The following is a 13,647-nucleotide window of genomic DNA, read 5'->3' on the forward strand; positions in this document are numbered from 1 at the left end:
GCCTGTCAAGGTCCATCCGGATGGCATCCTGTCCCTCAGGTGTGTCAACCGCACCACTCAGCTGGGTGTCATCCACAAACTCGCTGAGGGTGTCCTCAATCCCACTGTCTATGTCATTGAAGAAGATATTAAACAGTGCTGGTCCCCGTACGGATCCCTGAGGGATACCACTTGTTACTGATGACTTGTTACATTGAGCCATTGACCACCACCTTTTGGATGTGACCATACAACGAATTGCTCGTCCACTGAAGAGTCCACCCATCATATCTCTCCAGCGTAGAGAGAAGGATGTTGTGAGGGACCGTGTGAAAGGCCTTACAGAAGTCCAGATAGGTGACCTCTGTAGCTCTTCCCTTGTCCACTGATGTAGTCACTCCATCATAGAAGGCCACTAGGTTGGTGAACCAGGACTTGACCCTGTTCAAGCCATGCTGGCTGTCCTGAATCACCTCCCTGTCCTCTACATGCCTTGGCATAGCTTCTAGGAGGATCTGCTCCATGATCTTCCCAGGCACGGAGGTGAGGCTGACAGGGCGATGGTTCCCAGGGTCTTCCTTTCTACCCTTGATAAAAATGAGTGCAATGTTTCCCATTTTCCAGTCACCAGGTTTGGCAGTTCTCTAAAAAACCGCTTCTGGAATTTGTTCCTAACACCAGAAAAATATAAAAATCCATCTCATACAATACACTGTTGATAAGCATACATCTGCTTCTGCTGACTTCAGAATCTTGTCAAAATCAGTGATTAAGCGAATCTAGTTACACCCGGCACTTTGCCGATACAGTGTTCACTGCAGTTTATTACGCTATTAGAAGAGCGACTGAATGCCACATCTGCCTCAAGCAGATTACTCAGTTTCAGTGAAGCCTACAGAGCCATTAAAATGACAAAGTAGGCAACATAAACCATTCCCCTCTTACAGTTAAAATATCATAAAGGCAATTTTCAGGATAATTTAAATGACCGTATTTAATTTTTTTTAGGTTTCCTTTGTATCACAAGGAACAAAAAATCACTACTCTACATCCACGGCAGGAATCCACATCCCAGACAACGTGTGATGACTTCTGTTCATTAAATGCCCAAACGGGCATTTCTCCACTTGGGGGAAAAGAGCAGTTAGAGCAGTGATAAAGTCGACAGTGAAGAAATCTGGCACTAGAGGGAATGAAGTTTCACAAAAGTGAGTCAGAAAGCGGTATCCTTAGCGGTTAGACCCAATGAAAAGGTCACTCATTGATAATTCCAAATGTTTTTTATAACCGTCCAATTTATTAAAGGCTCGTGGCTTTAGAAAGGACTGTGTAAAGACAGATGGGTCTCCCTCATCCAGCTTTGTGATTTTTGGAGACGTGCTCTCCCCAGCAGGAACACCTGTCTGTACACTATGTGTTCTCATGAATATCAATACATTTGGTTTATTTAAGTTTTCAAGACTTTAAAGTATCTGTTTTATCCGTGTCACCCTGAAGAAATTCAAGTTATGCCGTAATCCAGTACTTTCAGACTAAATCCTTTAAAAAAAAGTCATTGTTATTTTTTATAAACTATTGTTTTTAGTACCCTATTACAGGCCAAATTTGTTGGGGGTTTTCCCCCCTCAAAACAAGCAAAATGTTTTTTTCCCCCTCAAAACAAGAGAATTCTTTACTGTAAGCCTTTGCTATAAAGGCGCTATCTCTACCCCACGCAGCATCTCTCCAGGACGTCTCCAATACCTCAGAATTATTGACCGTGATATTCCGTATTTTAAAAGAAAGAAAAATCAGAAATTTGAGAGAATCTTTTTAACTGCCTGGCATTTAAAGAATTTTAAAACCAGCTGCAAAACTCGCTCTTCAGTTTTGAAATTATAAATGTTTACCACTTGCTAGTATTTCCGAAGCAGATCTGAGCCGCGGCTGGTATATCTTGTTTTACCTCAGATAAGAGTGTGAGGCGCTGGAATGAGGGACCACATCCACCCTGCAGGGCCAGCACTCAGACCACCTCTTCCATCCCATGGGGCTGCCCCTCTGGGCTGAACCCCCAAGGGCAGAGCCCTCCAAGGGGACTTTGAGGCCAACTGCAGGTCCTTGATTAATTCGTTTCCCCCCACCACGTTGGACGAGGGCTCCCCACGGGGCAGCCAGCTCCCACCCCAGCCCCATGGCCTGGTGAGTCCATGGTGAGGGACTGAGAGCCCCAGGCCAGGCTGAACTGGGGGGTCCTGGACCATGGGCAGGTTGAGGGGAGGCCAGGCAGGGACAGTCAGGGCTGTTTGATGCCCTCGGGGACATTGATATGGACATTTCTGAATGGCTTTGTTGGATTTAGGTACTTGGTTTTTATTTTAGGCACTTAAAAAGTGTTTCAGATCCTGTTTATGCCCTCATTATGCCCTACTTGCTCTACAGGGGTCTGTAGCTTCTTCTAAATCGCAATGAGCAGCTATATTGACAAAGATAAAAGATACAGGCTGGCTTGTGAGTTGTGTTATCTGAATTCAGAACAAACCGAGTTGTGGGCACAGTTAAAAAAGCCCTTATCTCTTACCACCCACAGAAGAAGCTCTCAGATAGGGATTGATTTTTATTCTGAATGACATTTGAAATCCACTGTGCTAATAAAAATATAGACAGAAACCATAAGCGCGATTAAACAGAATCTAACACACTTCACTCCACTGCAGCATCTGCCTACACATTTATCACAGACGGACAGACTCCAGGTCAGCCTGAGACGCTTCATGCCACTTGAAGCATTAAGAGCCAAAATGTCTTAAATTGCCTTAAAAAAGTGTAATTTAGTAGGGCACGCTGCTAGATTACGTTTTTAAAATGCTTACTATTTCTAATCAGAACAACAAACAACTAGGTTTTATTTCCATTTCAATATGTATAGTTTTAAGAATGTAGGCACTGCACTGTTTAACTGTTTCTATGTACATAATTTTTCTTTCTGCTTTTTGGTCTTTCAAAGTGATATAATTACCATAAGGCTTTTCTACCGGCAACTGTTAATCAATAGTTGCGACAAAATATCAAGCATTTCTTCTCCCAACAAAATTATTTTAAAAAGCAAAGTAATATCTACTTCAGCAGGTAGAAAATTAACGTGTGCAAATTTCTTTCAGAATCACACAGTTTATTCAGCTAAAAGCAACGGCTCATTTGCTTTTAGTCAAAATATTTGCTCCTCTTCCCTTTAAGACATAATTTTAGAGACATCTTTCGCAACTGAATAAATTGAAATTTCGATTCCAGTAGGTTTGCCCAGGAAAGAACTGGGCTTAATACATTTTTAAGTAAAGAACAAACAAACAGAACAAAAAGGTACTAGCTAAGCCAAACAATTTAATGCCAAGAAAAAAAAAAATCACCTTTACAGTTCCTTAATCATTTCCAGTGAGTTATATGCAGTTGAACTGTGGCTCCTGACTGATATTTTCACTTAAGTATTTGACAGAGGGAAGCTGGAAAACTTGCTACGAAGAGAAAGCATCGATTTGTGGCTGTTCTGCACTAATGGCTTCCTAGGGACTAATAAAATAAGTTAGAGCCTAATAAAATGACTGATCTCTCATTCAGGATAACAATGAACCTTAGCCGCCAAGTCAAGTCAGACCCATTATTCGAAGTGACAAGCCAAAAAAGGCAAAGCAGAAGTCACATACTTCCCATCAACCCAATCTATTATTATACAGGAAGATCTAAATTCCTCGGTCCTCAGAAGAAATTTGGATATGGCATAGCAGTGACATGCTTGTTTGGTACTTTCTCCCTTCCGGCTGCTAATTCCAGAAACAATAGAGCTAGCGTTCACAGAGAAGCTTTGGAAAGGGTGTTGGTAAGACAGCACTACATAAGTTAAGAAATTTAAGATTCTGTTTCTAGCTATCATGAAAGCAGTGGTACCAGGTCAGATCAAATATATATCTTGCCCATTTGCCTATCTCAAACAAATGAATATAAAAAAGAAAGAGCAGGCAAGTCAATAGGATAACCCCCATCGCTGTTGTAGCCTCTGGGACTTCCTGAGCTGGATAAGTCTGTACGCCATTAGAAACCATCAACGGATTTGTTTTCCAAGATTACCCAGTCTTCCCTTGAACCCAAACAAGCTTTTGGCATCCACAATATGGACCTAGCTTCACAGGTCTGCTACACAACAATTGAGGAACCATCCTGCTGATGAATCACCTGCTGAACCTGGTGCCTACTAGTTTCCTCCTTTTACTGGAAGAGAAAGACAATTTAACCTTGTGCTCCTCATTCATAAGTGTGAATTTGCAGACCTCTAGCCCAACAGATCTCAATCACTCACTCTCTCAATTGAGGAGTCCTACTATACTCAATTTTTAACCATACAGCTTCTTTTCTATAACTCGAATCAACCTGTTTTGCCTTCTTTGGGGCACCAATATTGTACACAGTATTAATGATATGGATAAAAGATGGATTGACACAATGGCATTAGCATGTTCCCTGTTTCTCTGTGATATTCCCAGTAGTTCCTGGTACTTGGTTTGCTTTTTGATTGCTGCTATCACTGAGCTGCATTATCATGGAAGTATCCATCATAGAATCATAGACTGTGTTGGGTTGGGAGGGTTCTTTAAAGGCCATCTAGTCCAACCCCCTGCAGTCAGCAGGGACATCTTCAACTAGATCAGGTTGCTCAGAGCCTCATCCAGCCTGGCCTTGGATGTCTCCAGGGATGGGGCCTCCACCCCCTCTCTGGGCAACCTGGGCCAGTGTCTCACCACCCTCAGTGGAAAGAACTTCTTCCTCATGTCTCACCTAATCCTGCCCTGCTCTAGTTTAAACCATTGCCCCTCGTCCTGTCGCTACATACCCTTGCAAACAGGCCCTCCCCAGCTTTCTTACAGGCCTCCTTCAGGTACCAAAGGCTGCTATAAGGTCTCCCCAGAGCCTTCTCTTCTCCATCATAAGAGGTCAACGTTTTGGTGGGTGATGAAATCACTTCACTTTTCCAAGAAACATTCATGAAAGAACAGACTTAGAAATTTGAGGATAGGACTCTTCAGCTTTAGTTACGACCATTATCAGTCATATAAGAATTAGGATTTCAAATGCCTAAGAAAACCAAGAACAAAACAAAGACCTTCCAGAAATAGGTTTTCAAGAGTAGTAAAGAACGAAACCTTCCAAACAGATGAATTCTAGGAAAACAGGAGGCAACAGAGTTCTGACATTTCTGCACAACTCTTCAGTTATGTCTTTACTGCATTTATTCCCAGAACTAGTCTGTTACTTGTTACACACTCCGGCTTTATCTCTGTAGAGTATAGATTTTTACTTTTTAAAAAACCCACATTTTAGCAAAGAAATTATCACAGGATAAAAAGGATAAAAGCAAGCATGCATGGAACAGTTTCATCAATATTACATGAAGCGATGTTTAGTAACAGATTAAATTATAATTGTGGGATATTAAAGAGTATTAAAAGTTGCTTGTAAATAGTAAAATTATCACCTCTGTCAAAACTTTGTATGCTGAGCTTATCCAAATCGTTCTCTCCATGATTTTCATTACAACACATTTTCTTGAGTCAAATTTATATGCCCCGTAGAATTTTTCAGCAGTTTTAAAATGAAAGAATTAAAAGAAACCAGGAACTTACATGGTAAAGACATCAATAACGTCTCCTGCAGCTCTTGTCATCTCAAAGTAGGTTTGCAGAATGTTGACGGTTCCTGAAAGGGCTTCATGTCCACACCCACAGAACAGCGCGACCCCAGCATACAGCAGGATGGTGGCAATCAAAGACGCGTAGGGAATTCCTCCCAGGCATTTGATGCAACACTCGAAGCACCCTACAAGAAAAGAAAGTTGTGCGTTAATGTATTATATCAAGAAAGAATAAAGAAAGCTCTCACTCTTGAGAAACACTTCTGAAAATTGAAGACTGGAGGCCAAAGAGGGATTAGGTCAAGTATAACAACCCATAATGTCAGAAAAATCAGTGAAAGGACACAGGTTAATTCACCTTCTGGGTCTTCTCAGTTGTGACTTGGCCTATGAAATGTAGACATGACATCTGATTAACATGAAATATTAAACAGTTGATTCCTTGTACAGTTTCACGTTTTCATTCAGAGGTTACAAAGTCAATCCCAGGTTATATTCACAATTCCTGTTGCTCACCTGTCCGATTACTGAGGAGCATCCTCAATAATAGGAAAACCACAAAAAGAAGATATTTAGTTCAATTCCTTCCCTCACCACAGGTTTATTCCATTTTTTCATCTGTACAGTGCTGACAACGGGATTGCTTCTGCCCACAGCACCAATTCTTTGTGCATCACTCAAATACCTCACAAGAATAAATGAAGATATCGAATAGAAAGGCACAGAATCAGAAACAATTCTAGAAGTTGAATTTTATCTTAGGTTTCTTAGGCGAGGGCAACTGCTCTTGAGTTATTCACGGCCAGTCTTTAGTCCAGCCACGGTGCCCAGTTCCACCACAAACCCCGTCCCCAGCAAGATGCTCACGTGCCTGGCACTGCCTCGCCTGGTTTGTCACGTAGCTTCATGAACGCAACATCTCTGACCCTCCCCAATCTCACCGCTCCCGTAAGGACCACCCTGTAGAGCCCTTCCCGATGCCTTTGGGCAGGACGGAGAAGGCAGGAGCCACGGCCTGAGGGAAGGCAAACATGCATTGACTCAGCAGCCAGAAGCTTCATTTTCTCCTAAGTATAACCAGCTTAGGCCACGAAGGAGTTGGATAGAAAACAATGTAAGGGTTATACATTTTAAATACTTATAAAGACAACAGCCAATTAAAAATTACTTATAAGATACCCAACACGTGTGAGTCAATGTATTTTAACGTGCTCCAAAAGCTTTAGGCTATGCTAAATGACAGGAATGCCAAAGATATATTAAAAGAAAGAAAAAAAAAGCTACAAAAAAGCCATTCTTTAAAGAAAATATGCCTACTTTTCTCATACGTAGCCTCTACATGTGATTTCATACTTTGTTCTTTAAGTTAGTAAGTTCTTATTTCCTTTAGCCTGGATAACCAAAGTAGTAATTTGTTCAAACATTCATTTTCTGCTTTTAATGAACAAATATGAATGTCATATGTATATATACGTTTAGCAGCTATCTATACACAAGATTCTCTGAAGGGAACAGTTTAAGCCATTTTCAAATATAAACACATTATAGCTAAATAGAAACCTCCATTTATATTTTGTAAATATAGGTACTACAAAAGGCAGTATGTAAATTGATGGATAATTCCTGTAAGAACAATATAAATGAATATACTAAACACGTACAAGACAAACAGACTCCAAAAAGTTGGGGTAAGTCCCAACTATGTATGCTAGTTATATGAAAACAGAAAGAAAGATGGAGACTGCTTTTGTTTAAGGACCAATTACTACATCAGAGCCAACTGTAAAATACCAAACGTAGACATAGTGCTTAGTGACATGGGTTAGTGATGGTCTTTGTCAGAGTTACGCTGATGGTTGGACTCGATGATCTGAAAGATCCCTTCCAACCGAGGCACAGAACCATAGAGTTCTGATTCCATGATTCTATAGACTCAAACTGCTGCCCAAGTCTTACCAAGTAACGCGCCGTATGAGTGACCCACCTCCAGCAGCCATCACACCCCTGCGTGGGTGTCACCTCCTGCCCCTGCGTGGGTGTCACCTTCCACCCTGCCCATACTTGGGTAACGGCATTTTACCTTTTTCCCCCCTCTCTGAGCCCGCACGCCACTGGTTGAAGGACACATCCTTCTCCCAACCCATGCCAGCCCACTGCGCTGAAGGTAGGGAGCTTCCAGGCACCACTTGGTGTCTTCCTCAGGGACTGCTGGACTACGGGCGTCTATACCCCAGCAGCCTGTGGGCTTTCCATCAGCGGGAAGCTTTAGGAACAGACTGGGAAAATATACAAATGCTTCTGGAGTAACTAATAATTCTGCATGCAGATAAATAGAGGAAATCCCTTAAAATTCCTTCAGTTCTATTTTCTAAGATTACCCTCAGTGTTAAAAGCCTACACAAATACTAGCAAATGATCCTTCACTAGGCAATCTATTGTCTAAAATGCATATAAATAAGAAATATGTATTGAAAATATATATATATATATATATTGAACAAAGACTGCAGGGAAATATACGGTTGCACGATACCAGAGTTTATCACAAAAAGCCCATTGCCACTTTCGGCATGGAATAACAGCAGAAAAAGCCTGAGGAAACCAGTAAGAGGGTACACCTGTCAGCATTATACGAAAAAGCAAAAAGAGGGGAGTGATAATGGGAGTGACGTATGAGGGCCTGCGAAGTCAGAGATGAAAAAATATAAGACGGACCTAAATATTTCCAGGGACACAGGGGCTGTCGGGAGAGCGTTTCTTAATATCGTGGCAGCCTGGGGCAGGGAGGCGGCAGAGAGAGAGTTAAAGAAATGGCAGCAGGGAACAAAAATGGCCGATAGCCTGAACTCGAGTGAATTTCACTGAGGTCACACTCGGGGCGAGCGCGGGTTTCAGCAGCGTGGGTACTGTGACCCCCTTCCCGCGGCTGCTGCTCCTCGCCCACCGGGTCCCGCGGGAGCCCGGCACCCCCCCACCTCACACATGGCATCCAAAATGCAGGGGCGGTACCCTTGCTTTAGCTCCGTTAGAGTGAAACTGGGCAATATAGAAAATCCATTCATCCAAAATCCAGGGGCAGGAACTTTGCTTTCGCTTTGTGATAGTGAAATAGTGCAAGACAGTAAAATAGCGCAACAGAATAAAACCGGCATAACGCAGTAAAGTCACATACGATAAAATAAGGTGCCATCCAATGAAAAATTGCATCAGAAAAAAAAAAACAAAACACTCCTCTTCTCCCCCCCACACACAATTTTTTCAAAATTTGAAAAATAATCGAAACGGATTTATGATTTGTGAAGAAAAATTGCTTCTATTCCTCTCTCACACTAAAACTGCTCATGCTTATAAGCCTTTCAGGGAAGCTTTTCATAGTACTATATTTTACCAAGTCAAGACTTTTTCACCCGGAGAAAAATTATGGGAAAAAGATAATTCCTCCAACCACACAAAATTTTCAAATGATCGGGTATTCTCAAGGCTGCGCTCATTTATTCAGCTCTTCCACAGGCCTCTTACCTTTCTCACTATTTCATGAGTAACTGGAGTTTTCAGTGTCGTCAAATCAACTCAAAACTAAAGAAAACAGGGGATCAGGACAAAGATTTTTAAATGGGTCCCCCACATCCCTCATACCCCACAGAGGGTGATGTGCTGTAGGTAACATTTGCTCCGATTCTTTTCTTTTCAGCTGTTCAGAATGTGAAAATAGCTGTTTAATAAGAGAAGAACAGAAATGCGATTTTAACTTGCCCAATGGTATTGAACCGCGGGTAGGGGATGTGAGACAGGCAGGCGTCCCCCGCTCCCAACCCACAGCCACAGAAATCACCACCAGGAAAGATAAAAAATGCTCCTCTGATCTTTGCTTTCATCTGCAAATACAGGTTTCGGTATTTTTCAAACAGTTCACTCTGCACAATAACCTTGTGCAACAGAATTCAGATTTGACGCTCTTTTTTTGCTGACGTTCACCAATGTTTTCCCCCAGGGAAAAATCTAGATCTGCTGGGACATAAACCACGGGAAGTAATCCAAAACGCCATTCTTCTTTGGAGCTTTCAACATGAAGGACTGCACCGTTCTTTTATTTAATTGTATTGTAAATCATTCCACTGAGAAAATCTAACAATGAAATACATAGAAGATGAAAAGGCAAGGAATTTCATTTTACATGGATAAAACAAAACTCCAAAAGTCCAGTTTTTCAAAAGCCTCCAAGTGCACCAGCCAAACATACGTTGACCACGTCTGTTTATACGATCTCTTTCTCTACGTGAAGAAGGCAGAAGATTCAGGTCTTGGGCAGAAGCAGAAATTGTCCTTGTGATTTACGTGCTCATGATCCACCCAAACTGCACCACCATCAGCTCCGTGTTTGCGTCTTAGCGATACAGGAACCCTTTCTCCTCAGTGCGGGTCAGGACATACAACTGAGAAATAAAACGCACAATCCATTTCTGGCTAGTGCATTCTAAAAAATAATAAATAAATTAAAAAAAAAAAAAGGGATTCAGGATCTAGATCTCTTGCCACATAAGTCCGTGGAAGTGAAGTTTAAACCAAATATATCAAAACCAGTTTCAGAATGCAATTACGCTACTGCCTTTTACGTAAACCGTTAAGAAAACCCATCCACCCCAGATTCCTATGGAAAAATTAACATGGAGAAAATAAATACAAAAAAAAAAAATACATAAAAAATAAAACATAGAGAATACAAAAGGATTTTCTCCTTTTTCTTTTTTCCTCGTTTACAATGCATTTTCAGCTAGAACATCTAGGATGATTAAACCCAGATAACTGCATCTCCAATGCATTACTGATTAACCACAGATAATGTGAAGAAGCGCCTCCGAAGATTATACAACATTTTAATTATATTTTTTTCTTAACTTACTTATTTTTCTTAACAATTTTTCTATCTAATATTAGGAGCCAGGACAGCAGAGCCCAGGAAAAATGCAACAGAACTACAGAAACTTGAAATGGAAAACAAAAGGAGAAAATCTTTCCTGCCTTCCACGCCTGGCTAGGCACGCGGTTTTTCACATCTAAATTTGTACCACTTGTTACACAGTTTTCACGGCCAATCAACTCAAATACAGTTTCACAGACCGTCACGAAACACGCAGATTTAGTTCTGAGTTTTATTAAGCTAGCCTGAACGTCACAAAGTCAAGCTACTCTTATGCAATATTTTAATTGATACATATACCCATCAAAACACATAGTACTGAACAAAAAGGAATGCATTTTACCTAGACCTAGTACCAGAAAAACCCCAAATTATAGAACACATGGCACGACTTCCTGATCTGAACTGTTCTCCAAGGGATCACAGCAGAGCAACAGGCAGAAGCAATCCGGCTGCCTTGATATTGTCCCAAGTAGAATCAGGATGGTTTGGGTGGGAAGGGACCTTAAAGCCCCCCCAGTGCCACCCCCTGCCCTGGGCAGGGACACCTCCCACCAGCCCAGGTTGCTCCAAGCCCCGTCCAACCTGGCCTTGAACCCCTCCAGGGATGGGGCAGCCACAGCTTCTCTGGGCACCCTGGGCCAGGGGCTCACCGCCCTCACAGCCAAGAATTTCTGCCTCAGATCTCATCTCAGTCTCCCCTCTGTCAGTGGAAAACCCTTCCCCCTCGTCCCACGGCTCCCCTCCCTGCTCCAGAGTCCCTCCCCAGCTTTCCTGGAGCCCCTTCAGGGACTGGAAGGCCGCTAAGTACAGAAGACGGACAAGATATTTGAGAAGTAGTTTAACAAAGCTGCAAATCAGGGGAAGCAACATTTGGGAATTAATCAGCAAAGAACATCCTTGTACTCTGATCTGGACAACCTGTTCCAGATGTGCTGCAAACCCTTCCCACATGGTTGTCCTCTAACTGTGTCCCAGGGTCATCCATGGGACACATCCCACTCTGCTCCTACCCTCTACCCTTATACAAGATCTACTGGAAATCAGAAGAAAACTTCATCTCCTTGCTGTTTCAAACACTAACAACTAAAGCACCTTTCTTACTCTTGTTCAGGAGAGGACTTCTCCTTTAAATTAGCTCTCTATGAGAATGTTTACGATTGCAGAATTACCTATTAAGCAACAAAAAATTACTTCTACTGCAAAATTTATTCTGAGATCCTGGCTGCTAAGACTACAGTGGAAAAATAAATAACTAACTAACAGAGTAATTTGATTAAACTGTTATCAGCAACATGATATGAAGAGCAGCGAGAATAACGCCCACAGAAAATCTCAAAAGGATTTTCAGGAAAATGGCCAATTAATCGCAAGAAAATACGAAACAAATATGCAGGTATCTTCTTACAGATTAAATTCTGTATCATTACTGGATCTACTTTGACTTGTTGTCTTAGTGTGACTGGTTGTTAGCTAATCAGAAATCAGCTAATACTGAAAATCAAAATGTTATTCTTCGGGCCTTTACAGTCATCCTGCAGCTAACGTTTGCAGTAAATAATCGCATCAGTTGCTGCACTCAATATGGGACCAAGGATAAGAGGAATCGTAAAAAGACTTTTGCTTATTTAGGTGCAGAATTTCTTGAAATAAATTGAAATACCTAACATTGTGCATTCTCACAATTACTGCAATGCATGTTGGCTAGGAAGAATCCCACTGGCCAAAATGTCAGCTTTAAGCAGGGGGGTTATACTGGATCTTGAAGGCAACTTCCACTAACCCATCCCTTCCTCAGATGGCTGCCTTGATATCATCTTGCATTAAAAAATTCCCAGAAACCACCTATGTGCCCTGGGTAGGACAACTGATGCATTGGGTGTAGACAAGTGGTGTATGCGGTGGGTGGGAACTGGCTGATCGAGGGTGGTGGTCAATAGCTCCTTCTCAAACTGGCAACCTGTCACAACTGGGGTCCCCCGGGGATCAACGATGGACCCAACGCTGTTTAATATCTTCATAAGTGATCTGGATGATGGGATCAAGCGTACCCTGATGAAGGTTGCTGATGACACCAAACCGAGTGGGGAAGTGGACATTTCAGAAGGCAGAGCCACCCTGTAGCAAGACCTGGAGAGGCTGGAAGAGTGGGCTAACAAGGACAAGAGTAAGGTCTTGCACCTGGGGAAACATAATCCAGGAGTGCAGCACAGGCTGGGATGTACCCAGCTGGTGAGCAGCTCTGCGGAAGGGGAGCTGGGGGTCCTGGTGGACGACAAGCTCAATGCGAGTGAACAGTGTGCTGGTGGGGCAAAGAAAGCCAACGGGGTGCTGGGTTGCATCGACAAGGGCATCACCAGCAGAGATAAAGTCATTATCCCACTGCTCAGCGCTGGTCGGGCCACACCTGGAATGCTGTGCTCAGTTTTGGTCCCTGCTATACAAGAAAGATGTGGAGAGGCTGGAGAGGGTCCAGAGAAGGGCCACCGAGATGATCCAAGGACTGGGAAGCCTGCCATATGACGAAAGGCTGAGAGAACTGGGTTTGTTCAGCCCTGAGAAAAGACGAAAGCTTAGGGGAGACCTTATTGCCATGTTCCAGTATTTCAAGCGTGGCTACAAAGAAGGTGGAGACTCCCTTTTTTCACGGAGTCACATGGAAAAGACGAGGTGTCATGGGTACAAGTCAGTCCTGTGGAGATTCTTATTGGACACAAGAGGACAATTTTTCACAACGAGAACAGTCGGCCCTTGGAATAATCTCCCCGGGGAATAATCTCCCCAGGGAAGTAGTGGATTCCCCAACATTGGGCACTTTTAAGATTTGGCTGGTCAAGAAGTAAGCCATCTGGCTTAGTTCAGCTCCCTTCTAAATAGCACTTTTTTCTTAGTAGGCTCACAGAAATAAAATTAAAATAATCAGCTGCCTATTTACTCTACCCTGTATCGACATAAAATTATTCTGCACTTGTACTAGGAAAGTACAGACTTACAGATACATTGTTGTGAAAAGCCTTTTTCTAAACTAACTCAAGTCAATTCTCTGAGAAATTTTAGTTAGAAAATTTAGAATTATAAGACCAGCTTAGGT

General features: G+C 42.3%; 1 protein-coding gene across 1 annotated transcript in view; it reads right to left on the bottom strand.

Annotated features, from left to right (window-relative positions):
- The window catches only part of GPM6A (glycoprotein M6A), a 99,923-nt gene that overhangs the window by 38,720 nt on the left and 47,556 nt on the right, over nt 1-13,647 (bottom strand). The window contains exon 2 of the mRNA XM_054202918.1: nt 5,631-5,823. Coding sequence (XP_054058893.1) covers nt 5,631-5,823 — 193 coding nt within the window. The remainder of the gene's footprint in view (nt 1-5,630; nt 5,824-13,647) is intronic.

Source organism: Rissa tridactyla, chromosome 5, assembly GCF_028500815.1.
Source record: "Rissa tridactyla isolate bRisTri1 chromosome 5, bRisTri1.patW.cur.20221130, whole genome shotgun sequence".
Lineage (NCBI taxonomy): Eukaryota > Metazoa > Chordata > Aves > Charadriiformes > Laridae > Rissa > Rissa tridactyla.